The sequence below is a fragment of the Cloeon dipterum genome, chromosome 3 (genome assembly GCF_949628265.1).
Source record: "Cloeon dipterum chromosome 3, ieCloDipt1.1, whole genome shotgun sequence".
Taxonomy (NCBI): domain Eukaryota; kingdom Metazoa; phylum Arthropoda; class Insecta; order Ephemeroptera; family Baetidae; genus Cloeon; species Cloeon dipterum.
Window position 1 is genome coordinate 11,914,776 of NC_088788.1, and position 27,542 is coordinate 11,942,317.

The following is a 27,542-nucleotide window of genomic DNA, read 5'->3' on the forward strand; positions in this document are numbered from 1 at the left end:
TAAAGAAATCCCATACCGAAAGGATGTGTTACTAAACTAAATCCTTTCCTGTGACGACTTTTGCACTGAAACAAGTAGAGCGGTGAGATTTTTTACTATTGGCTGTGAAATTTTAGACTTTTCCCTTTTTTAGGAGAGGACGAGTGTATCGTAGTAGACAAATCACTTTTTGCTGGATCCGCTCGGATTTAATAATCAATTGTCATAAGCATGCTAAAGGAAAATAATATGTTTTATTTTTCATCATTTTCTTAAAAAGGCGCAATTTAATTATTTTAATTTTTCGCTTCAGGTATTTGATACTTTTTTGTATCATATGGTTTGATGTCAAACACGAGGTTGCTTTTTAATTATTAATTGATTTATTTTTATTTCACAATTAACACCACCACCGTGTACAACTTCATTACAATTTTTGTTTCTTATAACATGCAGCTTTTGGGACAGTGATAAAGGGGTTTTGATACAGTCGAGTAAACGATACATACTAGTAAGCAAAGAAATGCAGTAAATATTATTATACAACTATCAGTAACTTCTATATGAAAACATTTATAAGAAAAGATGAGGAAATATTTATGAAAGGAATGTCCCATGACAAGAGGTTGGTTTTTACGTGATGAAATTTAAACGTAATTAATCCTCGTCACCCAACATTTTATTCGATTTTTTTCAATGAATTTCTTATTCTGACAAGTTTGGCGTCGCAGTTCCCTATTTCATGGAAAGCCAAGACGGGCTCCAACAACAGCCACATTATTTGATTATTTATAAAATATGTAGCAGACAAAAAATCCAATGAAAATTATGACAATTTTTACGTTTCTGTACCTTAATCTACTAGATCTTGAATTTTTATTGACAAGAGATGAGGTTTTACCTTATCAATTTGACAAGGAGCTAAGTGGAATTACTGGAATTCCTCGCAAAAAGAATCCTTCCTTAAATAATTCGTCTTTAAACGCATTTCCAGAAGGGTAGGAAACTGCGGAACTCCAAGAGGTATTCAAGTCACCTATTTTTCCTATTTTTTACATTCTCGAAATAATTTCTACATTCTTATGTACTTCCTCCTTTAAATTCATTATTAGATATGGGAATGAGGGACCGGGGGAAATGTTTCGAACTTAAATAATAAGAGAAACGAACCGCTACTATAGAAATCATTGGGCTCGTGCTTTTCCCGCTGAAATTCAAAACTCTCCGCAGAAAGTGGGCAGCTGTTTAGAAGCGAACAGAGAACGGCCTGAGAGGTGCAAAATATGGCTGACCGAGAAAATAATACCATTGTACTGAGTTGTTACAATTAACTCAATTAAAACGTACAGCTCTCCAGGGTCACTAAGGCTTTCACCCGAGACGTTCAACCGCTACAGGAAAAGTGTCCTGGCTGAAGGTCGCCCGCTGTCCGCGTCGTCGTCGGACAGGGAGCTCGCGAAAGGCACAATTAAGTAAGTAGGGCTCTTATTATTCGTTTTTGCACTTCTACGGCTTTGTTCCAGTTAATTTGGCCTTCAATCGTTCGATCAAACCTAAGCACCTCACACATCATATTTTTTATCGCTTCGTTTGTTCGGAAAATTACTGTCCGGACGATTTCTCAGGTTCAAAATCGCTTGACACAATTCCGCGCCACTTTGTTGTTGTTTTGTACTGAGACGTTTAACCTAATTGCGGAACTTCTCATTTCAGTATCCTAAGAATGGAGTGCACCTGATACACCACACCAGCGCTCGGCTAACAAATAAATCAACATGCCCGTCGAAGTCCAACCGGAACAGGCCGGGGGCAACCGGAGCAATCCGCCCCTGGGAGCTGCGGTTGGCGCCAACATTCGCACGGCCAGGAACATTAACAACAACAACAATAATCAGAACCCTTTGTTCAACATGCGAGATCGACTGTTCCATGCCCTTTTCTTCAAGGCCGCCCTTGCGTATGCAAGAACCTTTCCCAGGCCTGTCAGAAGACTAATCGAGTTCCTCTTTCTCATCAAAGTGAGTTACCAGCAGAATTAACTTGCTGTCAGCGAAAATTCTTTTTTGATGGCATTGACATTGAATGAAATGCTAGGGAGAAAATTTTGAGTGGACAGAAACATTTAGAAAAGATAATTTTGAGGAATTAAGATTTTTGTTCTTGTTCAATACACTTTAAAATTAAAAATTTGATCAATTTCTTGCTATTCAACTTTTTATTACTTTTTGTCCTGTTTATTGTTTTAAAAGTTGCTAACAGGAGTTATTCAATAGAAATTAAATACATTTTCAGGAATTATATCATTTTAATTTAAGGTTTGACTTGAACTAACAACTTGTTTCGTTTTACAGGCTCTGCTTGCCTTTTTTGTGTTGGCTTACATCCACATAGTCTTCTCGAGAAATCCATCAAATTGTTTAGCTCACGTGCAAAATGACTGGCCAAGAGACGGCATACTCCGAGTGGAGATAAAACGTCCTGGATCCCAGCCAGGTTTCACACTGCAGGAGGTGCCTGGTGGAATCGAAATATCCACCGTGACACCAGTTCCTGCTGAATCCTCATCAACGCCATTCCAGTCTGAGAGCAAGACCTTTCAAAAAGTGGCTGTAGAAGACTCATGGTCAATTATGAGACTGCTGTCTACTGAAGAGTGAGGATATTTTTCTATGTCTAGATTAGAAATGAAAAATGATTGCTTGTAATTTTTAAATTTCTGTCTGACTGAGCAAGAAAATGAGAAATCTATCTTGGGTTTTTTTATAATTGTTCAATCTTAATCTTGTAAATTAACTGTATAAATTTAAGCCGGTTCTAAAATGAATTTCCATCGTGTGGAAATTATTTACCGATTTTTTCAAAAACATTGTAATAGAGGAGCAGCAGTTATGTTAAATGTTAATTTAAATTATTAATTGATTCCTCCCCTTAGACTAAAAAAATCCAGTTATTTTCCATTCAAGCCAAACAATAATTTTGTAAATAAGGCAAAATTTTAATATTAATATTTTTTGCAGTAAAATCGAGCCTTCCATAGTGGAGGATGTGAAGGAGAGTCCTCCTCCTGAGGGAGAGTCTATTAGACAAGAAGACAACCTTACCGAGTCAACAAGAATAGAGTCAGACGAGCTTTTGCCAATAAAGCCAAGCGGCATTGAGGAACTGAGGCTTTTCAAGCAAGATGAAAATATACTTTCAAGCACTAAGAGTATGTTCAGATTTTTTCAAATTTTAAATTACTAACAATTGAACCTTTTTATTTGCAGAGCACCCTGGAAAAGTACCTGAACTTAACTCTCCCCACAAAGAATCGGTTTGTGGTGCCTTTTTCTGGTTTTGTTGACATACTCAAGTCTTACTTTTTTGCAGGAAAAAGTGATGGGTAATCCCATATCAGATAGAAACATTTTAGAAGAGGTAAAAATATAAGTTAAATTGTCAATGACAAAAACACGAATTATCAGGGTTGCACTTTCTCAATCTATGATTTTTTCACCACTTTTTGTTACATTTTGTTTGCCCATGAAATGCTGGAAGTGATTTGCTTTATTTTTCCCCAGCAAAAATATAAAATTTGATGTTATAGGGGAATAATTCCGCAGCTTTATATTCTGGTAAAGAAACTGCATTTTCTGTAAACAATAACTTGTCAGTTTTTTGCAACCCTGTGAACGTTTTCTTATCCCAACTTTAAATACTTGAGAAATGTTTTTTAAATTATCATCTATTTATAGGATGTAGATATAGCTACTTACGTGCCAAGCGTGAATGAAACGTTGGCTTCTGCAGTTTCGAGTGAAGACCAAGAGAGTAGAATGATTGCTCCACTACTTGAACCCTCCTCAGATGTTGAAAAGATAGTTAGAGCTGGTAAGTTGGTCATACTAAAGTCATAATTAGTGCTGATTTTCTCTCAGTGTTGCCAGAAGATGAGTATGTCGTGGAGTACGCGCTGGAATACGGATTCCTGCGCCTCTCGTCAGCCGTGCGACAGAAGCTGGGCATCCCAGTCAAGGTGGTTGTTCTGGACACTGTGGAGAATCCATGTTTCGGCGATGCTTTCAGCCGATTTCTGCTGGACCAATTTTTAGGATATGATGAGATGCTCATGTCAAGCATCAAAATGGTGGCTGAGCAGGAAGACAACAAAGGTTTCCTCAGGTAATTGTTGATTTTTTAAGGGGATCAGCTTGTAGCTAAAAATATTGTATTTTACCTATTAAAATAATTTATCCCTTCTTTTAAACCAAAATTTAAGTCTGTATTTGATATTTTGAAATGAGCCTGTTACAAAAGTTGTTGCAAACTTGGTAAATCAAAGACGTTGGATCTTTCGTTGTAGGAATGTCGTCACTGGGGAACACTACAGATTTGTGTCTATGTGGATGGCCCGAACATCTTACGTAGCTGCCTTCCTTGTCATGATGGTGTTTGTAAGTAGCATTTTCTTTTTTTAACCTCTGCTCAGCACTTCCCGTGGGTTATGAGCTTACTGGGTCCCAGGTCCCAATATCACCGCCAAGTGGATAACATGGAGGCCCGAATGACCGCATAGTAGATTGGGCCGAATTTGGCAACTTTTTCGCCTCCCCTCACCAAGGTCTTTTATTGAAATGACAGACCATGAGACAATTGTCCCTAAAGCCGCTGGAAATGTGCGAAAATCAGCAAGTGGCGAGTCAGCGCCGGTGCGCCTCCCATCCCGTTGAGATATTCAAGCATTTCGAGTCTCTTAATTAACCACCTTATGGCATTTCTGACATTGGCAGCCAGTATTAGATACCCAAACTGCTCAAATATCTCCCACTGCCACTGCTTTCAAACTCCTGAGAATGCCTGAACAATGCGAGCCAACGGGATGGTTAACTTCTTCACTTACGTTTTTGGTCCGAGCCACTAGCTGCTGTGGAAGAATGATTACCTTGGTTTTGCCTCTGAACCAAGATCTCTAATTGAACCGCTAGACACTTAATTTTCTTGTGACACTTATACACACATGCAAGAAAAGAGTTAAGCAGGAATCATGCTGCGTAGAAAACAAATAACTAGATTGATTTTATGAAGAAATTAAAAAACCAAACGTTTTGGAACACCTTTTTCAGTTTTGATTTTAGTCCTCAAGCATTTGCGCAAGAGCCAATCGCAGTTTATATTACGCTGGCTCTGCTATACAAAAAGCGAGATATAAGGCTTCATTTCTTTTAGACGCTTGGAAGATTTTGAGACTCAAAAACACCAGAGTTTAATTTTCATGCTATCTGGTTTTTACCGCTGTTCACCATTCGATTTTTACCATTTGTCGCGCAGCAGCAATTAATTTTGTTATTTCTTTCCAAGTAAAAGTTAAAATTAGCGGTTATATAGGTTGCAAATTTTTGCCGCTTCGTTGAGTAATTAATTTTAAAATTTTGTCCTAACAAATAATTCCAAACCTAATTAAGTGCAAATAATGCATGCAAGATATTGGAAAAGTGCAATTGAAAAGACTTGTAGTTTGTTTTGCTACTCTGCAAAAACATTTAGATAGGCTAAATGCATATTAAAATGAAAAATGTTCATTATCTCATTTTTAAAATGTGAAATTAGTCCTTGGTTTAATTTTAACATCATATCTCTTCAGTCCTTTTTATACAAACGTGATTGAGTTATGTTACCTTTAACAATCTAACTTTAACACATAAGATCAACTCAATTACGATATTTTTTTATGCTTCAGTTTTGAAGGATGATGAATCCTGATAAAAATCAAGACTTCCGTGTATTTTCCTCTCGATGGGACAGTTTCTCGTAATGAGTCTCGTCAAGTGCTGGGAGGGAGAGTTATTTAGTGCTCCAGAGGAAATATTCTTTGCAGAGTCCGTCACACGTTGAATTAACTAGTGGCGAATTCGAAATATGACCGAAAGTGTCTGGGTGGTGCGCGCGTCAGATTTCACAAATTAGCCCCATGTCCATCTCGCTCTTATGGGGAATTAGGGGTTTTGCATGATTTACGCTCGCCGCTGCTGCTCGAGTTTCAAATTAACTTGAGTGTCAAGTGAACAAATTGATTAGCGTGCACCGCTATAAGGGCGTGAAAATGGATTTTAAGTGGCCACCAAGCTCTCAAGAAACTAATTACTCTCAATAAATTAACCCTGTTTTCTTCGAATCCGCAACGTACGGCGAATTCGTCGCCTTTCACTTTGTCGGGGGTCCAAAAAAGCTTTGACGAGACAAGCCACAATCAAGCGCGGCTCTCTTTTCACTCGAGCACGTGCCGCGAGCCAATTTCGTCATTTGACCAGGAAAAAACCGCCTGGCGCGCTGAATGGCTGGCTGTTCCGCCGTTGCTCTTGCAACCCCGTAGATCTGCGGCCGCCGTGGGTGGTATTAAATTATGTGAATGTCACTTGATTATAACGAGCTCTAATTACAGGGTCCTTGGTAATCACCATTCATAACTCACTCGGTTTGTGTGCAAATACCACTATCATTACCACTCATCATGCATTCGCTTGTTTCCGCCGCCCCTTCTTTCAAAAGTAGCCACCGCGGGGCTTTTCAATTTGAGCACTTTTTATTGCAATGTTTGTGTGCATGTGCCAACTTAATCGCCCGCCTCTTGTTTGTTGCAGACGGTGACTGTTTCCATGTTGCTCAGGTACTCGCACCACCAGATTTTCGTCTTCATTGGTAAGTTGCCGTTTTGAGTTAATATCATCTTGTAGTAGCAATAGCAATATTAATGAAAGAGAAAAAAATCATCACACTACGCAAAAATTTACACTACTGCCAATTTGGCGTCAAGTTGGCCTCTCGAAATAAACGACATCAAAATAAAATCGGTTCTCTTTTCGACGCGATTTAAGTCATTTTTTGCTGTGCTCAAAATTAGAAAATTCAAATTACCCTTAAACAAGTTTACAAGACTGGTTAAAATATTTTTACAAATAGCCATCGCGCAGCCAATTTAAATATAAATTTTCCATTTTGTAATACCCCTACTCTTACGAGAAGTCAAATTTAATTACATAATGACAAACAAAAGAATACACTCACAGGTATTTTATTAAATTTGACGAATGTCTCCACTCTGCGTGGAATTGATAGTCACTACCCAGGCCCATACTCTTAGTTTCTTCTTTGATAGAGCCGGGCTTTCTAGTTTTTGGCATATATTTGTTTTCTTATCCGGTATTACAGTCTAATTCAAATTCAACAAATTTAAAGAAAAACTGCCAGTTGTATTTTAAAAAGTTTGAGAATTATGACGTTTGTGATATTATTTGCTAGTTAAGTTAAAATATCCAATTTTTAAGGATCGTGTATGTATATTTGCTGAATATTTCTAGCGTGGATAAAATTATAACGTAATTTTTTGAAAGGAATAAGTAATGATCAATATCTAAACGTTGCGTTATACTCTATTTGAGCGTTTAGTCATGCTTGATATTGACTTAGTCTGCAGAAGAAAGAAATTAGCTTTTATTATAGCGATGAGTGGTTTAAAGCCTACTACAAGGAGCAACTTCATGCTCTGCGCAAAAAGCTACTATAATGGAAGAGCTTTTCTAACCTTTTCTCCACTTATTTTTTCAAATCTACTCAATGAACTGTTATACCTCGTTTTAATGCAGTCCCTGCAAAACATGCGCAACAAACAACGAAGGACGCAATGGAGGCTTTGATAATTTGGTGCTTATTATTAGTTACCAAGATAAGCTAGCTAATTAATTTTTGGTGCTGTTTTCAATCAAAAACTGGTTTTGAGAGTCAAGGAAAAAATTGAGGAAAAGTTGACTCACTTTTGCCGACAGCAAAGAGGGACCAGTTTAAAAACAAAAACAAAAATACTTTAATTTCCCGGCAATATAATATGTTTAAATATTAATAATTTCGTCAAATTTTAAATTTACCACCAAATCTAAATTAACCAATGATTTCGGGGATTTAATCATGATGTATAGAATTTACTATTATATGCACCCCTACCCACGTCTCTGTCATTGCCTCTCAACGAATACACCCCTGGAGAAATTCAAATTCAGCCCCCGACAAACCGTAATCAGCGGTCGATTGTTTCGCAATTCGCCAATTAGTCCGATGTATGCAATCCGCGCGTCGCCTCGGTCGTGCAGGTTGCATAAAGGGGGCATCGACAAAGGCGTCGCGGGAGTGGCGCGAATTTATTTTGTTTGCGCGTTCGCCGTCCATGGGAAGGTGTCACAACAACACGATCGCACACAATTATTGTTATTCCGGCACAAAAAGCATCGGGTGCGTGTTATAAATCAATCGGGCGGCGTTAGCGTAAGCCGTGGCGGTCAGCCCGTTTGATCGGTGCGGCGCGTTTTGATTCGCACTGCCGGCCGACTTTTCATAATGCGTGGCCGGAGAGTGAGAGCGGGCTGCGCACTGGGATTAAGGAGGATTTCTTGTGTCGCAAATAATTTGAGGCTCACTTCATTACAGAGAGAAGGGCGGGAGGCAGGTGAATTCGATCCCCTCCGGCCGAGAATTTATTCCGTTGGTGCGAGTGTTATTGCGGTCCGTCGAGGAATTTGAGTTAATATGTCCGGATATTTGTCCTGCCGGGTGTTGCCATGATACACATTTGAAAGTCTACCTCTCGCACACCCGCTCGCATCTGCCGCGAGCAGCCATGGCAACGGCCAGATGGGGCTTTGCTTCAAAAGCTGCTAAACATTTCAATTGCGAGCTTGTTATCAGCAAGAGAGGCCCTGCGCGTTCTCTCTCTCTCATCTCTTTCGCTCTTCTCTCGTTCTACAACCTGCAGTTTTTGAGTAGTCGCTGAATCTGCCGTGAAAAGCCACTTGTGTTGCGTGGGTACCCAATTGGTGCGGTCCCGTTGATGCCGTCGCCGCCACTTTTTGCTCGTTTTTCCTCTCGCAGCACCTCACTTGAAGGGAGTCACCTAAAAGCCAATTGCTTTGATCTGCATGCCGGCTGGAATGTGCATGCCAATTTTATTGCTCGGCTGCGGAGCGAAACGGTCATTTGGCATTGCCAATTAGCCACTTGGCTCTCTTGTTGCAAAGACTAAAATTAACCTTTCAATATACGATTTTAGAGTTAAGCCCTGCATAACTTACTTTGACAATTTATTAATTTATTTTGCTACATATTCTGTTTATTCTCACACTTTGTCATAAATACATTTATGTTATCTCAAGTAATAAATTAAAAATGGAAAGGGCGTCACTTCAGGAAATTATTTTTTTTAGCAAACAGCGTTTTTAAAAATCAGGGTTGGATTTAAACCACTCAATTTTAAACAATTTTGGAATAATTTTTGAACAAATAGCAAATTTACATGTGTCTTTAAATTTATCTCAAGCGGCACAACCAGTCTGCGGTTCACTCTGTATTGGCACTTCGGAGCGTCTAAGTAGCGGAAAATTTGTGCATAGCTCAACAACCAAACACGAATTTTCTTGTTGCAAGAAATGGTCAGCAATAAATTCGGGTTTTTGTTGAGCGATGCGCATTTCTGCGCTCCTAGGACGGGAGAGTTTTTCTATTTTACACGAAAAAATATACGTATGATAAGGATTTGGATCAAATTTTCACATAACTCTGTGGAACTATTTTCCAATCAACACGAAAAATTGACTACGTCAAAATCAGTAAACTGTGTTTTCTTAAAATAATTTCGAATTCGTTATTCATGGAATGGAATTGGTAAACAAGCATTTTTTCTTTCAGAGAAATAGTGACAGCTGATTTAGAGCATAGCACACTACTTGAGCATTTTTAAAGAAAGCTGTAGGCATGGAACGTGATTTTTTTATTTAATTCTTTAGAAAAATTTAGAATGAAAACAAACAGGGGAAGCTGCAATAAAAAATCTGTCTCCGATTGTTTCAGTGGACCTTCTGCAAATGCTTGAGTTCAACGTTACCATTGCGTTTCCAGCGGCGCCGTTGCTGACCGTCATCCTCGCTCTTGTCGGTGAGTCCAAACCTGCCCAAACCTGTTCTTTCCACCGTCGGCTTCTTAATCGATTTGAAAAAAAGGAAAATACCTTCCACAAAATTTACCAAGAGTGAAATTGCGATCGGTCGAGGAGCTCACAGAATTTTTCACCGGCGAGCGTTGTCGTGCGTGCGGAAATATATTGAGTTTACGAGCAGGCTGTGTGTATGCATGTGTGTGTGTGTGTGCGTGCGAGCAGGCGGGCGGGCGAGCAACCCTGAGCGGGCAAAAATGAGTATGTGATGTGCCAGTGGACTGGCAAATGTTGCTCAGGTCCCTCGCGAGTAGATGAGAAGCAAGCAATCTGCGGAGCAAAGCAATCAGAGCAGGGAAACAGAGCATGCAGGGGACCAGCCAGCAAAGTAAGTAAAGTTGCTCGAGATTGCTTCTTTCGTTCGGAGCCTGAAACTTTGATCGTCATCACGATTGCATGCACAGCAGCCGGCAACTTTTACTTTTCAGCGCAGACGGCACATTCCCTCTATTTTAAGGGTTTCCAATCAAACTCCCGGACATTTTTTTTCTTCCTTGCAACACAGCCGCAAATATATACGTGTTTCGTCAGGCATCTTTTTATTTACCAGTTTTTCTTTCCGCAATTGATTGGTTTTGCCGAGCTTGCTTGCTTTCTTGAGCCACCGTTCGCCGCTGCAGCGGCCGGGAAAAAGCTGCTCGATCGCTTTCAAAGAGCACGCGGCGTGCAGGCGAGGGCCGTCTCCATATTTGCCAATACGAAAAGGACGGTGCTGTCGGCGCCCCACGCCCTTTTTCTGTCCTCTAAATGTGCCGTGCTGCCAACGATTTTGCCAAGCCCACTCCCAAACTCGACAAAAGCTCCGAATTAATTATCGGAATTCAATTAGTTCGATCGATCTGATTTCTGGGATATTTATCTCTTATTTTATTACATAGTATGTTTGATCAGTTGGATTGATCGTTACCAGGGAATCGAAATCTGCCTCGAAAAATGGTCAAGTGTTGTATATTTTTCAAGAAAATTGGTGAAATCTGAATTTAATGCTCTTCTGAGAAACACTTTTTGAAAAATCAAATAGTTCAAGCACCCTATTCCGACAACCGATTGCTCAAGCTAAGAATGCAAATCATTTTCAATTTTCGCCTGTATCAAAACCTGTTTTAAAATGGGAAATAATTTAGTTTCTATCATTTAAAACTGATGAAAAGAAAATATCCGCATTTACCTTTTTTACTAAAAAAACGTCATGTTACGGATCAAAGCGACTCCGGCGGGATAAAACTTTACTCTCTCGACTCTCTTTGTTAGTGTTTGGGTGCCTGAGGAGTGTTCCCAGTTTCCAAGTTCACTTTTTTTCATTTATGGAGTAATTTCTTTGAACAAACACTCAAAACACGTTCTCCAGGCTCTCTAGAAAATGTTTCTTCTCTCTTCTGGTTCTGTAAAATTATGTTGGAACCCTTATTCCCCAGCATATAATTCAAAAATTCTGTTACTCCCGAGGCATTGTCCATGTTTCTGAAGCATCGACATCGACGCACATAGTCTTGGAGCTTAAGATTGACAACGGAGACCATAACTTGATTACCGTTTTTGACATAAAAGTAGTGCCGGCCGGAGCACGAAAATATCCCATCGCTCAGCAGGGAGGGACGAGAGCTGATCAGACGGCGGCCCCGGCCCCGTGGAAACACCTGATCCCTGCAGCGCATTAGTTTCGGTTTGCAACAAGTCTGCTTTTATTTTTCCGGCGCGCCTCTCGCCGTGGCAGGCAACAGTCATGTCAGCCTTAATACACTCTCTGTAAAGCTATCTGGAGGGTTAATGGGTGCGGGGTCACATTCACGCCTGTCACCCTCCCATTGTGCACCCGCCCGCCCGCTCGGCCGCCTGCCTGCTCGCGCGCCTGGCCTTTTTCACCTTTCGCCGCGTGTCCCGCAGAGAATGGATGTGTCGTCACCCTCCGGCCGAGACGCATTAGGCAAACAATGACGCCGCCGTCGAAGGGTAATCCGATTACCCGCGAAATATTTCCCAGCAGCTAGCTGCAATCAATGGGTGTTCGCAAGCCGAAATACGAGGCGACGCAAAATGCACCCCAGTCGTAATAATTAGCATGTCAGCTCTAGGCACGCGTGTGGTCGTGCTCCGCTGTGCGCGTTGCCACCCGAAACCGCCAATTGGATTGCCTGCAAATTAAGAGTGCACGCGGTCAGCAACTGGGCACTGTTTGCAGGAATGCCGCGTGAGCGTGAACTTGGCCATTAAGCATCATTTAATAATTATTCCTATACTCAATTGTTGTTTTTTTATCTGCAAAGTAACTATTAACTAGGACAAACAAGTTTTTAAAGTTTTGTCCTTTCCTATAGGCTAATCAATTAAAAATGAAATTATTTCCCCCGAAAAAATCTACAAGTGAATTTATGCTGCAATATTGAGGAATATCAGATATCTTTTCTAAAATTAGAACCAGCACTAAAAATGCCCCCGGTTGCCGAAAACATTTCTGAGAAAAGAAAATCCGCTCCAAATTTTGCCTGCTTTTCAAGTGGTGTCAGCCTACTGAAAACCGTGGTTTATTTAGCTAAAAGGGGAATTTCCTTAAAAAGCCAGCACACGTTGTTGAATAGATTTCAATAACAAATAAACATGTCTGACTAGGAAAACCCACGCGGTCTGACAGCCCCTAACAAATATTTTCTTCCATCAAATGTATAGACTTTAGCAATGGAAACTTGAGCTACTATTGTCAAAAATTTTCTAGCATTGCTTTCGAGTTATGAACCGGACAAATTATCTTAGTTAAAATGTCGTCGCTCGAGGTTTGTTTTGTTATCTCTTTATGATAATTAAAACGTACTTCATTCTCGTCGAATTAAATATTAATGGATGAAGTTTTAAAGCAGTTATTATAATTGGAAAAACTTAAAAATCCAAGTTTTGTTCAAAACAGGAAATGTACACAAACCAGCTTGAGAAAATCTAGAAAAACATATTTATTTTCTGAACATTACCAGCAACCACTCTGACGAACCGAAAAAATATGAATTTGAATGCTTCCCCTAGTTGCGGATGAATTCTAACTTATTTTGAACTTCATTTATAGAAATAATGACAGGGAAGTGATGATTTTCATATCTGCACTCCATATATAGCCAAACCTTGCTCACAATCAGATTGATTTTGTGGTTAAAGATTGACAACCAATCGACTCAAGCGAAATGTTTATTCCACTCATCCAGATGATCGGTTACTTTTCAAACTTGAACTCTTTCCTGGCGCTTACATTCAATCTCATCGAATCGCTTCAAAGCTATTAGCTACTGTCGCAGCTCTTAGAAGAATTTCATATTTTTAGGGTTGGAGAGGGAAGAGTACAAAAATACAAGGAAAATTTTATCACCTCTTAAGTTATTGGTGTTGCTGCCCACTCGCACGGCGACGTGGAAGGAGCATCTGAAAGAGCGAGTGTGGGCGTCGGCAGCAGGCAGGAGAAAAGAAGCAGAGAGGAATAACAGGAGCTGCCTGTCAGAACCCCCCGTGTCGCTGGGACGAGAGCAAATGACAGTGAAACTCAATCGCAGCTCTCGAGTTTTCAATTCCAGACGAAATTCTGCTGGAGATCCTCGCATTGGTTTTGATGTAACGTCTCTTTTCCACTTTGTTTGCACTTGTCGCTTGCAAATTAGGCGTCGACTGATTGTGGGCCTCTCAGTTTTCGCTTCGGTTCTTCACTTCTTCATGTTTGTGCCGCCGCGCGTAATCTTTGAGCCAAGCAAGGTACGTGCATGCTCTAGGGATTCGTTCGGCCTGGCGTTTGATTTCCCTGCTCCTCGCTGCGCTAAAACTCGACAGCGCGCTCGCTGCTCATTATCGATTTCCGGCTCGTTATGAATTAAGACGACACAATTCGTTTGTCAAGTGGGATCAGGAAAATAAATTGCTCTCCGACGAAAAACATACGCAGCTACGCTCCTTCTGTTCGGCGAAGCAGCGCGAAGAAATCTCACAACAACACAATCACTTGAGATGTGAAATGTTATTTTTATTCGGGAATTACCAGTTTTGGAACAAACGCACCATCGAAGATCTGATGATTTCTCACTACTGAACAAGCCTCTCTTGTTTTTTAGAATTTGTGATATTTTGGTTTTGGGTGTGGGCATGTATGGGGAAAGTTTCTCACATAAAAATAAATAACATTGAACTAAATTTATAAATTTCAAGAGAAATGACTAATAGCAATTTAAAAAAAAATAATTAGGCACCCATAATAATTTGTTGCAAAAAGATTCTAAATTAATATCTAAATATCATATAGCGCATTATTTGTCAACACTGAGCATTACGTGTAAATTCCATTTATTTATGGTTTCTAAATTTTTGATTGTGTCAATGCAGAGAGTCGGGTTTGCTCATCAGGACCAAATTTCGGCTGCTCTCCCTGCACCTGCAATACATGAACTAAAAATCCGTTTTAGTCAGTAACTAAAAAACAGGAATTATTTTACACCAATTTTAATAATTTTCCATTTGCACATTTGGGCAATTTTGCCCCCACGATTTCGTTAGACGAAAACATCATTGTTAAATAATTTTTCGTAATTATTCCCCTCATTTTCTGCTCTACGTCGTGACAGGTAAATTGTGTTGGATTTTGTTTGGAAATAACGAGTCAAATCAGCCAAGCCATTGCATTATGAGTCGTTATCCTCATTATTCCGTGCAGCTCACGGGTGAAATAATCGCATGATTTAAATTAATTTTCCACTCTGATAGAATTCCTTCATTCATTCCGTGTAGAAAACTCTTGGAAACTCATCTGAGCATCTAAAATTTGTTCATCCCCAAGTCTCGGCAGCCCTGGGGGCTAAATTTAGACACGGTCGTAATGTGTAACGTGTAACGTGACCGATTTTCTGTTGCAGGAATGGAAGCAATAATGTCCGAGTTCTTCAGCGACACAACGACCGCCTTTTACGTGATCCTGATCGTGTGGATGGCCGACCAATACGACGCAATCTGCTGCCACACACCGGTCACCAAGCGATACTGGCTCAGGTACGTTTTTGCAGCTCGTCGCTCACAATGGCGAGGGCGTGGTGCTCCGCCCTGACAGTGAGCGAGTCAGCAAACGAACGAGCGACGCGGGCGACACGTGACGCGGGCACGTGTTTTTGCACCTGTCTCCGGCATGCATCACTCTCGGCCCGCGAGTAATCATTCCAGCCGATGCACACCCCAGGCATTAGTATTCAGGCCGGTATTTTTATGCAAATCGGACAGCGCGCCCCCATTGGCGACAAACAGTTGCGTTTGACGATGGAAATTTGATTAAACAAAGTGTGATATGGACAGAGGGGTGTCGCGTTTTATTTTTTAGCCGTTCGTTCGGATAATTAATTGTTTTTAATTTACTGCTAAATTTCAGTTTAAAAGTTTTATCTTTTAAAATTGGGTACCACTCAATGTATGCTTGCTTCCTTTTTGACGGGTCTCCATCCTCGTTTATTTAAAACGTTTTTTTACTACTCGATCAGTAAGTAGATTAAGATAAGTTTGACAGTAAATTATCAATGATAAATAAAATATAAATTAAATTACAAATTGAAATTGAAAAAACTTCAATCAACGAGGATGAAATCCTTTTGTTCCTTTCCATGTTCAAAATTTAACTCTCATCAACGCACGTAACATGAATTAAACAAACGGGCAACCTAGCCACAGAGTTCTGTTTAAAATTGTGTATGAAACTCCGAAGCTAATTTCAATTTTACGTGGTAATCTTTTAAATGGCTATCCAAACATTGTAGAAACGAGGAAAATTTTAGTACCTTATTAATTGAGTAAATTTTACTTGGGCTCATTGCCTTCTTTAATTTCCTGATGTCTGGCTTCAGCAAAATAAAAAATCCTCCTGAATGAAAAAAACTGCTATTCACAACAATAATGACTTTCTTTTGCTGAATAATTCGAAATCGTGCAATTTATATTCATCAAATTCCATGAATAGACCGTACAATAAAAATATTATTTTTAATGCTCACGTTTTGCCTCTTGAGCTGCCTTAAAAATACGAGGAAAAATACATTCACAGATTTAATCTGTAAAATCTTTGTTTCAGATTTTTCTACTTGTACCACTTTTCGTTTTACGCCTACCACTATCGCTTCAACGCTCAGTACAGCGGGTTGGCGCTCGTCACTTCCTGGCTCTTCATCCAGGTGAGAAAAAGCAGCGAAATTCTCTCTCTCTCTCTCGCTCTCTTTGCTTCCCCTGTCGTAAAATAACAATTCCGCGCGGGCAAGATTAACAAGAACTCGCCGGTCTGAGTAAGCGAGAACCGAGCAGGGAAAAACTCATTTTCCGCTGCTAATGCTTGGCTCATTCCGGCCACGAGTTGTTTGAAATCTGCGCGCGATCAATGCCGGCGCCTGCTTGTAATGAAAAAGATCCGCCCGTCGCTTTGCACCTTATTAAATTTTGTTATTACAAAGTTTTAATGACACAAAGTACATAAAGTGGTGGTCGGTGCTAGTTCCCACTTAGTTATTACACTTTTCCATGGTATAATCAATATGCCCGTCGCCTCCACGCGCGGTGACATGCAATCTCGGCCTGCCGCTTGCATCGCTAACTTTCCAGATTGGACGGCCGCGTGCAGTTTTTTCCCCAACTCGCTGTGCCTTCAGCTGAAACACCGCCAAAAATCACGGGTGTGGCCTTTTTCGCTTCTGAATGTGACAAATTTCAAGGAAAAGTGTGAAATAATTTATTTAAATAATTTTATCATATACTTGTGGACTTTAGAAGTCTGTTTAGAGTAAATTCTCGTGAAAATTAAGCAAAAAATACCTTCTCTGTAATTCAAAGGAAGCACAGCAATCGCATTTCCTAAAGTAAATATGGCAGCGACCAGAACATTTTCCCTGTCAGATACTGCGGGAAATGAACTTAAATCTAGTTGCTAATGAAAACTTTGTTTGAAGTTCAAACAAAGTTGTCAAAGCTGAATTCCTAGCAAATATCCACGCACTCACTTTCTTCTTTGTCGTAGTTTAGTTCATTGGAGTGTGTTTGAGAAACGCCTTTAGTTAAATTTGTTTGACACTATTATTTATTTTTATCTTTCCCTCCAAAATCGGCGGAAACAATAATTTTACTTCTTGAAATTTCTAATTAATTGAGAGGATCAAAATCAGGTTCACTCTGTTATTTAAATTATATTAAGATCAAAATTTCAGTCAACTGTCTAAAATTTACTCATGCATGTAATTTGTTTGGCTGGAAAAACGTTTTACTACCATCACCTAATACATACAAGAAAACGCTTTGATATTTTGTTTTATTTATCTGATTACAAGACATTTAAACAACCTTTATTTTTAACTCGATGGTAATTTTGGAGTTATGAATTAATTTCTTCAGAGATATAATATGAGAATTTTTTTAAAGTCGATTTTTGAAGCAATTTTTCGTTCTATTTAGGTGATTTTTCAAAGGTAGATGATTTGGCAAGACGAATCGATTGATTTTTAATAATTTTACTCTCCCCGAAAATCAATAATTTTCAGACTTTGTCTAGAAAAATTGCTAACTGCTCGTTAATGATTTCAAATTATTCTGAGCTGGCGCGGCGCAGCTTGGCTGGTTGACACATCTATTTAAATCGTGTTAATTAAAAAATTTCATGATTTTTAAATTCTTTCTTGGTTTATTCTCTCTAGGAAATTTATTCAAGATCTTTAATCAAATATTTGTCATCAAAATTTATGTACAAACAAAGGCGAAATTGGACGCACAAAGCCAAATATTTTCTGTCTTGTCCTAAATCAGGTTAAAAAAATTTAAAAATGACATCACACCAACACGCAAAATTAGGCTAGCAAAAAGATGGAAAATTCGTCGGTGGCAGATCGTTCCAGGATTTGCAAATTCCAACGCCATGCATTCGTTCCCAATCTAACAATATTCTCCAAAAATAAAATTTCATATATTTCATCTGCGATTTTTGTTTCTTTTGTCAAAGCACTCGATGGTATACTTCTTCCACCACTACGAGCTGCCGCTGATCCTGCAGCAGGCGCAGTTGCAGCACATTCTGCTGAGGAACGCGGGCAACATTGGCGGGGCCGAGGCGCCGCACCCACCGCCAAGGGTCCCCGAGCCCGACACCGAGGAGGAAGAAGATGACGAGGAAGAGGAGCCGAGCAACACGGAGGACAGCGTCAGCACGGTGGACGACAGTGGACAGGCGGCCAGGACCGAGTGATCCGTGCGTCGCCGCCTGTCGAGATTGCAAACGCTGCGTGTTTTTGTGATAAGTGTGCGATTGGACGCCTCCGTTTTGTTTGCTGTTATTTTGTAAATAGCCGGTACATTAATTGTTGATCGAAATAATTATCAATGAGACGACGGCCACGTGATTTCTTCCTGTGAGGAAGAATTCTTCGTGTGCGTCCGACTTGAGTCAAAATCATTTTGTCACTTCTTCCGCAGTAGCCGTCGCCGGAGCAGACCCGAGATTTTAATTTTGTAGAACTTAAAATGACCACATCATCCCATTTAAGGTGCAATATTTCTATACTTAATTTTAAGATTTACGGCAGTATTCTGCTCAACCACAGATACAAATATTCCTCACTAATAATTTTACCTTTCACTTACGTAACGATTTTTAAAGGAAATTGTAACACGGAAGAAAGGTCTGCTCTAATTTTTTTTCAATCAGGGCTCTGAAGGCGTAATTCGGATTTGTCAGCTGTCTTTATTTAAGATTCTCCGCGTATTATGTTATTGAAGAGTGCAATTTTCAACCCAAAGTGTTGCGGCTCACCAGTTTCGCGTTAGACGCGACGATCAAAGCACGTAGACTTCCTGCAAACCCATTTTAAGTACCTTGATTTATTCAGTCGACGCGACCCACTTAAAATAGAAGCAAGTTGTGAACTTTGTTGCCTGTAACAAAGACGTTTCTGCTATCCGTTACAATCAGACTGAAAGAAATAAAGAGATGATGCTGAAATACTTCGAAAACGTCTGTTTAGTTGTTGATTTTATTGTTACTTTTTTGTTTCTGCTGTTATGTATAGCAAATAATGTTCATTATTTTATGCAAACCAGGATCCATTGAAGAACAGCCACGTTGGAGATGCCGATGAAATTTTCGAGTTTAAATTTATCTCTGTGATTGTCTTTGTCATTAAGAATTTTTGAAATATTAGGATAAGCAAGCCCACAAAAACAAAGACGTATTTTTCTTACATACCTTTTACATATATCATTAATTGTTATTTCAAATGCAAGAAAATAGGTTCATGATTGATAAGGGTAGAAAATAGAAATATTTTAGAACATCGTCACACTGGACAGCAGCTATTTCGTTTGGACCCATCACGGCCTTGTCATTTGCCTGCAACACAACTGCAAAGAATTCCGATCCGCCGGTTGGTTTTTGAAAACAATTTTAAAATTGTTGCTAAGCACAAATAATAATAACGGTTGAAGATTTATGTATGTAAATGTATTTAAAACTCCATTCAAGAAAAATATTTCTCCCTCAAGCCAAATTTTCGTAAATGCATCGCATTTAAAAGAGAAATGATACTGCAAAAGCCTGGAAATTGCTTGTTGCCAATGCATAAACTCATCCCTTAGGATTCAGTTAAAGCCTAAATTTACCTAAGAAGCGCTGTAATTTTTTGAGAAAATTGGCTGGAAAGTTACCGTGCTTTTCAAATGGTAATGGCTGTCTCCTTATTTGAAATCCGATTTAATTTCAAAACCAAAAGTTTCCCCAATAAGTGACATACACCGTTGAACAGATCTCGACGAGAGGAATCTAAATATGCCAAGAAAATATGTTCAAGCACTGTAAATTTTGGAGAAAATTGGCAAAATTTGAATTTTTATTGTAGGAAGTTCCTTTTTTACTATTGCAAATTGTTGAACAAATTGTTTATCGATAAATTGTTTATGGCATCCAACAATTCAAAAAATTTTCAATTGTTGCCCAGTATCATTCCACTTTAAAATCAAGAATGGAAAAATTTATCAGTGACTTCAATTTTTGGAATTCACAAGGTTATTTCGTTAAAGTATCGAATATTTTCCAGACGAAAAAGCTTTTGCGATTTATAAGGATAGAATTTTGCAAGGGATTTAGATGATTTTTGACTCTTTAGACAGTTTTGGACAACTTTTGGCTCAAAAAGTCCCAAATCATGCGATGCTCCAGATATAAAATAATCAAGAACGTACAGAACATTATATATTTGGTCATCTTACCACTGATATTTCAATTTACATTGTTGCTAATTTTTAGTCAAAAATCTTTCTACATGATCACTTTTTGAAATCCTGCGCTACATTTTAGCTTTCGAGTTTGTAGATCAAACAAGGAAACTTCAAAGCTTCTCGAAAATTAACATGAGAAAGCAAAATTCAGGGCACGAGTTGCTAAGTTGACAAGCAGAGATTGCCTTTTTCAAGAGAAACCGCGAGCTGCCGAGAGTGTGTGTGGTGTGTGTTTACGTAAGAATTAAACGTTATTTTCAGGTCTGCTAGGCACACACACACACACTCAGGTGGATGGGTGTCGATGAGCAACACAGGGATGCACGCGCACTCGTTGGCTGAGCGAGCGAGAGAGAGAGAGAGAGAGAGAGAGAGAGAGAGAGAGAGAGAGAGAGAGAGAGAGAGAAGAAGCGGCGCCGTCGAGCCGGGCCAGTGAATTATAATTAAGCGAGCGACGGAGGCGGTGTTTTGCTTGATTATTCGGCGTCAAAGGGAGGAGGCGGTGCACGCATCAAATCGCCATCAGCATTAACATTCATTGAGTAATTTGCATTTTAATCCGGCCGTAAACACTTGAGTGCACTTCATAAAGTTTGATGCTTGTTTACAACTCGTGCTCATTGTCGGCACGAATAAAAATTAATCGAGCCGGCCGGCCGGCACGGAGGGGGCGGGCGAGCGGGGGCGGCAATCTGGCCGGGGGCGCCGCGCTGATAAAAGTGTAAGTGATAATTTTGACAGGCCGCTAATGAAAACACATGCCCTGCGTGGCTAACGACGTCGTCGTCGACGCCGATGACGAGAGTTCGCTCGCTCGCTCGCCCGGCGCGGCGATAAAAGCGAGCGAGCGAGCGGGCTGCATTTGCATAAACAAATTTGCCTGCTTACTCGACGCGCGTGGCCTTTCTTATTCGACGCGCGCGGCGCGCACTTTTTTAACGGGAAACCGGCTTTAATCGCATTAAACGCGGCACCTCGCGAGTCGAAAATCGATGCATCGCGCGCCGCTCTTCCATTACCTGTCAAATTAACCCCTCAATTACGGGCCCGCTGAATTCCATGCACCGCGGTCTTTGATTCAGAGGCCTCTCTCTCTCTCTCTCGTCCGTCCATCCGGCCAAATTCACTTTTTCCCCTTATCGTTTTCGCTCCCTCGTGCTCGCTGCGCCCGCCTCGGAAAAAAGTTTAGCGTTGAAGTATCAGACAAGGGACAAATTTAATAATATTAGCCTCCCATTATTGGAAGTCTTCCAATCGGGGTTTGAAACTTTTTTATCTCACTCACGGACTCGGAATAAATGCTCGACCTCGATTCCCTCCATCAGCCATGAGGGTGGAAAATCCGTCGCCTTTTAACAAGCAGGGCAGTTATGTGGTTGTGAGAATCTAATTTTTTACTGCTTAAAATCACCTGAATAATAAAACCTAGATAAAAATAAATTAATTGAAATTAGGTTTAAATGAACGTTTTTTTGCATGCTTTTTACTACAAATATTTGTTTTAAAGAACTGAATTTAAATGAAAATCATACAAAAATCTCCTTTTATTATTTAATTCTTTGGAAGGACATTTCAAAATGGAAATTAAAAAATGTCTGTTCATTGTCTGTAAAATTTTCAAATGAAAACCTGTAATATTCTCCTTCTTCTTAGTTAATACCTTTTCACTTTCCTTCCTAATTTCTTTTAGTTCCTGTTTGACATTTTTAAAGAATGCAGACCAACTTGGATGATAATTATTTCTCTAGAATCTTCCTCTTGAAATATTTATTCTCCTAAAAACGGCATTCGTGGACACGCAAAAATTGTCATTTTATTTATTTGGATAAATATTGTTGAAGGCAAAGAACTCCTTAATTGGCGGCCAAAGAAAACTTCCAGTACATATATTTTGACGTCATCGATGCTCAGGGCGATTTTTAATTTGCTTGTTGGATTTCTTTCGTTTCTCCATACAATACAGCGTTCTACTAAAATAAACTTGATTATTGAAATCAAAGTTAACAGTTTCTCGAAAGAATCTTGAATAATTTATTCAACACTGCGACAGAAGAACTGCTGCCAAAAAGGGCAAACAACCGACCAGCACCACCGACAGATCTTTAATATCTTTATGATTGATTTCAGATAATGACGCAGTGATAAAAAAAACTAAGAATTTGATCTAAATTTATGATAAATTAAAGCTATAGAGAGCTTCAACATCTCTAATTAAAACTACAATATTGACAAATTTCTAACTTTCGGACAGTTTCCATTTCAGACAAATTCGATTTGGACAAAACCAGGTGGCCCGTTATTACTCTACAATCCATCCCAAAAATTAATTTGTTTTAATTTCAATGACAAGACAAATAATGCACAATCAGATGGCCTTTATGGGTAAAAACCACTGCTGTTCCACTGCTTCATATTATTTCCGATTTTAGTCACCCATTATTTTTAAATAGTGAAATAAAACCCATTTATTTAGAAACTAAAAAGATTAAATTACAAGCCTGAAATTTTTAGATTCAGAAAACGTATCGTTGGTGCAGAAAATAAAAATAAACGCTTTAGCCAAACAGATCTGCAAGGGAAGTTGCCGCAAACTCTGGGGTGACATACTGGCAAAGTTCACGAAACCAATTTACTCGGAGGCGAGACGAAAAAGCGCGTCGAGTCGTGAGAGCGACACACGACTGCCGGCCGGTGGTCCTTAGGCCGGCTGACCGGTGACCGGCGGGCTGCTGTTGCTGTTGCTGCCACTGCTGGCGTCAGAAAGCAATCTCGGGCCGGCCAGCAGCTTCTTTAATTCAATCTCGTTTCTCATCTGCGCACATAAAACACAATAGCAGCAGCCTCCTTGGCCGTGCGTGTGTACATTTCGTTCGTATTCATGCGCTGCCTGCTGACACACACGCCGGCCGCCTTTCTTTTGCTCAACGCGCGCGTATGACAGCTCGTCATGTTGTATTCATAGCATGATAAGTAGCGACACCCAAGCCTGCCAGAGAGCGAGTGTGTGTGTATGTATGTATAAATGCGTGTGTGTATCGCATATGTATCATGCAGAAAAAAGGAGCCGCGCGCCGGGAGGCTCCCCAGCTATTCGAACGGACTCTCCATTTCACGCACTGCGGGTGGACTACCTAGACCTAGCTCCGTCCTCTCCGCCTGCCAAGGACGCGCTCGGCGAGTGTGTGTGTGTGTCACATGCTTTTATTACGGCGGCTCTTCGCATTGTCATTTTGCGCAAAAATTGAAAAGTGAGACGACCCTTGCTTTGCTCCTCTGCCTGCGCTTTCTCCCCCGGTAATGAATGTGTTGGCGCCTCTGCCTCTTTGGTCCTGATCCCGCACGCCCGCCCGCACCCGACACTCTCGCAGAATGGCGAGGCCGGATTTGTTTCCTGCGCGCCGCGACTAAAATTCCTTTCGTCGTCCCAATCGATCACTCGGTGGAAATGTGAGAGTGCCGGTCTGCCGCCGCTCTTTCCCAGGCGAAAAATAAATGAGAACTATACTCCTCCGAAATCTGGCGAGAGACTCCAGGGACGAGCTTTATATATAGCCAATTGATTATTTATTTATTTGTCACACAAGGGGATCTGGTGATGGATTAATGTTAACATTTGAGAATTCTGATGGTTTCTTCATTTAAATTTGAGGATAATAATTAATCTTTAAAAAATTCTTCCTAATGAACAGCAGCCGTTACAGCCCCTCAGGTCTCATTTGTAGGGCTTTACCTGCAAAACAAAATACAATTTTAGAAAAACATGTAGAGGAATTTGTCTTATGGAATACGACTGACAGCATACTCACAAGGAGTTAACATAAGTATACGTTTTGACAAGTCCCTCATTCTCATATTAAATTCGTTTAGCTTGACGTGATGTGGACCAGCGGGGGCCAGATCCGTGCGACGCGCAGATATGGCGTCCGGTGGAGTATGGCGCGAACAAACGGTCGCGTGAATATGCGCGAAAAGAACAAAGTTTTCGTCAATATTATGACATAATTTACATTACTTGTGCTAATTGTGTCTCTTGGATCGTAAAAACAAACACTTGACTCTCGTACGAGAATCCAAAGAGACCTTTTTGTTTCCACATTCAGATGCCATCTTGAATCTGCGTAGTGGGAACCATTTTTATCGCACATCTGAAACTCGCTGATGTGGACAAAGTGTTTGGAGGTCGAAATCAGTTGTTTTAGCGATCTACGCAGGTCTAAACAAGATAGTCAAACGTTTAAAAATTTGTTGATTATGATCGCTTTTTGCAATGAGATGAAAATTGACTTTGATATCTACAACGAAACTACATCCCTTGAGTGGTTTGGTTAAATTGGACTGTTTGCTTAAAATGGACAAATTTAACTTGAGTGAAATTGGAAATTAGCTTCACTTTACCATCTCATTACTGATTGTATGAGTTATTTAGCAAATATGTCTCCCGTTCTAAATTGTACAAAATGTCAAACAGTCAAATTCATGTATTCGGCATAGGTACTGCAAAGTTGTAAAACAAGGAGAGCTCACAAACGACCTACAATAATATGTATCATGCGTATAATAATATCAACATTTTGCTTACCCCGATTCCTGGTCTATCAATCATTAAAATTCTGCCTTTGCATCTTTTCCTCGCCCGGAATTTCCTATCTGTAGCATGTATCATTCACTCGACTGTATAAAAAAACCGTTATCGTTGTCCCAAGCCGCCTCTTAGAAGTAACAATAATACGAAAATGGTTTGTTGACTAATTGTAAGAATATAAACATCATATTTAACAAAAAAAAATGTAATTAAGTCGTACGCCGCCGATGGTGTCTAATGAAATAATTTAATTGTTATGTTTTGCTTTGCAATTGGAACGTTTTCGATCGATTCTTAAGATTATCATTGATTAAATAAATTGCAGGGCTTCAGATGCAATTTTCTCGCAAGAAACCCTGCCTTGTTCCTACGACACACGGTCAGTCGATCCATTTATAGAAATGTGGGACAATCAGAGTGTGCTCCACTTTGTGCGTCCAGGTTTCCAGATCATGATGTATTATTCCCGCGGCAAACTTAACGTTTGTGTTGAGATTTGTATGTTCCAAAATATTCATTAAAAAATTTGCAGCCTCCAGCACGAGTTGTGCGCAGCGCAACATAATCGACCACAGTTTCCAGTTCGCGAGTGAAGCACCACACGTGCTCATCAGCCGCTGACGAACAAACAAGTACACGCAATTTCCTGCTGTTGGCGCAGACGTGAAAAATTCAAGTCCGATCGTTTCACTCCCTCACTCTTCGCCGGCTTCCTGCAGTTAATTAATTTGTTTTTCAAAACAACCGTGAAATGCGCGTTTTTCAATTTCGCTTTTCGGCCGTCTCATTCTGTAAGAAAATCGCACTGCTGGGATCTTTTCCCCTTAACATTTCAGCGCTCCTCAACAATTGGGTACTCACTTTGTTGATTTTGCCTCTGTTACACATTTAATTCGGCGAGCAGCAAAAAAGAGCCGATGCTGATTTACCTTGCAGAGAGGAGGCGGAAAAATAGGCGGGCCAATTACTCAGGATCAAAATCGCAGCGAAGCAACATGAAATTTTTGTATGTCTTCTTCTCCATTTTTTTTTTAATTAGAAGTCCTCTGATAATAAAGGGAGTAATTATGTTAACGAAGCACCCTTCAACCTTATTCTTCGCTCTGCTCAACGCATTCGAGACGGAGACCAATGAGAAAAAGGGGACGCCGCGCCGCGCGCGGTTGTTATTAAAGTATCATTCCGAGGCGCAGCCAAACGGCAAAGTAGTTACTTTTAATTGCGTGTACACAGCTCTATCTCGAGTGAGTGAGCGAGCGAGCCAAGGGCTCTCCATTAAAAATTATGACCACGCCATCAAATTATCGCCGTCCGTTCGTTCGTTCGTCCATCCGCTCGCTCGCTCGCTCGCCTAGCCGCCCGCCATCCTACACCATCTTGTTTTTGCGCTGTTTTCCGCGGGGCGCATTCGTTCCGCGCCAGATGAACGCTAATGAAGTGCACGTTGCATATACATCGCGGATGGGTGGCGACGATGGACGCGAGAGCACACTCCTCGCCCAGCAAACCGAGCGGACGAGAGAGCGTCGTTTCGTTCAATTTTTTTTGTTAATTTTGCACGCACCAAACAACTTGTGCGAAATGAGCTTTGCACAGTGAACATGAAACCTCTCTAATTTATCGTGCGATGTGAAAATAGGAAATTACTTTTGCGAGGGATTTGTTTTCTTTTGATTCACTTGATTAGTAAACTTAAGTCTAAGTCTTTCATCGTTAATTTCTAGGGAATCCAAGACAAGGTTTTGATTAATGTGTGACGTGAAAATCCTCTGAAAAGAAGAAAGGTTGGGGAAATACATTTGTCACTACATAGTAAGGATCATAAGGAAGATTACATTTAATATTTTTAGGGCTGTGAATTTTATAAATTTATTTTCGGGAAAATTTTAACCATCTTTCCGTGTAAATTATTCGATTTTAGACAGTTTATAAGTTAATTATTACGGGGTTTTCGAGCCCAATTAACACGGTTTTACTATTGAAATTAAGAATTTATCTTGTTTTATTCTATCATTTTCAGAAAAGATACCGCGCATGAAACAAAAAAGTTTAACATTGATTTTAAGTGACCTCTATTTAAATTTGTAACAAAAAAAAACGAAGCGAAATAATTCCATACTTCTTTTGCTTTTCGTGTTTGAACTTTTAGCGTTTCCCGCACAGTCTGGCGTAAATCAATTTTGTATCAATCTCGCTCCGATAGATGTCGCTTTCACTGTGTGATAAGCCCTTCTTCTCAATCTTTTACCTTCACTGACCGATTCACTTCCGCACGTATTGGTCATGTCACCTAATCGCTCTCCGGCCGGGAGATTAATTCGTGCGTAATCAGAAGCTATACCTTCGTATGTATTTTAATGACCACAAGGGTTAAGCTTCTCTTGTGATAATTTATGTTTGTTAATACTTGATTCGCTATTAATCAATTGCCTATATATTAAATTGTTATAAAACTTGTCTTATTGTATATCAATGAATGTTGCATTAATTGTATTTGATTGTTTGCAGTCAAATGATTCGCTTTGATATCAATAAACGACAAAGTCTCTCGTTGGCTCAACATCCCCACAATCTGAATGCTTTTTGTAATCGTTATAAACACTTAAAAACACATAATTGAACCTGAATTATTGTAATACTTCTTGCATCACCAGCAAAACAAACAAGAAGGCGTAATTTTTTCCATGTTGGAAATATGTATATGTGATTTATTTTTGGAAATTTTGC

The 27,542-nt window shown here is 39.9% G+C and overlaps 1 protein-coding gene across 3 annotated transcripts; it reads left to right on the top strand.

The window, feature by feature from the left end:
• The first annotated feature begins 6 nt into the window (after positions 1–6).
• Positions 7–19,185, top strand: LOC135940144 (membralin). Of its 3 annotated transcripts, XM_065484912.1 has the most exons (15): positions 7–82; positions 1,329–1,451; positions 1,693–1,997; positions 2,331–2,632; positions 2,997–3,187; positions 3,246–3,292; positions 3,349–3,396; positions 3,714–3,849; positions 3,897–4,140; positions 4,322–4,412; positions 6,597–6,654; positions 9,850–9,933; positions 14,866–14,998; positions 16,062–16,161; positions 17,967–19,185. In XM_065484912.1, exons 3-15 carry the CDS (start codon positions 1,755–1,757, stop codon positions 18,207–18,209), a joined length of 1,920 nt encoding a protein of 639 aa, XP_065340984.1. In that variant the 5' UTR covers positions 7–82; positions 1,329–1,451; positions 1,693–1,754; the 3' UTR covers positions 18,210–19,185. The 3 variants fall into 3 exon arrangements, with proteins under 3 accessions (XP_065340984.1, XP_065340985.1, XP_065340983.1); XM_065484913.1 differs by lacking the exon at positions 7–82 and having other exon boundaries at positions 1,228–1,451; positions 3,906–4,140; XM_065484911.1 differs by lacking the exon at positions 7–82 and having other exon boundaries at positions 1,229–1,451.
• The last annotated feature ends 8,357 nt before the right edge of the window (positions 19,186–27,542 follow it).

Excerpts from the sequence above, each read along its gene's own strand:
- LOC135940144 (XM_065484912.1), top strand. The coding sequence starts at position 1,755 with ATGCCCGTCGAAGTCCAACCGGAACAGGCCGGGGGCAACCGGAGCAAT. Across the intron at positions 2,633-2,996 it reads AGACTGCTGTCTACTGAAGA|TAAAATCGAGCCTTCCATAG; the intron begins GTGAGGATATTT and ends TATTTTTTGCAG. Across the intron at positions 16,162-17,966 it reads CTTCCTGGCTCTTCATCCAG|CACTCGATGGTATACTTCTT; the intron begins GTGAGAAAAAGC and ends CTTTTGTCAAAG.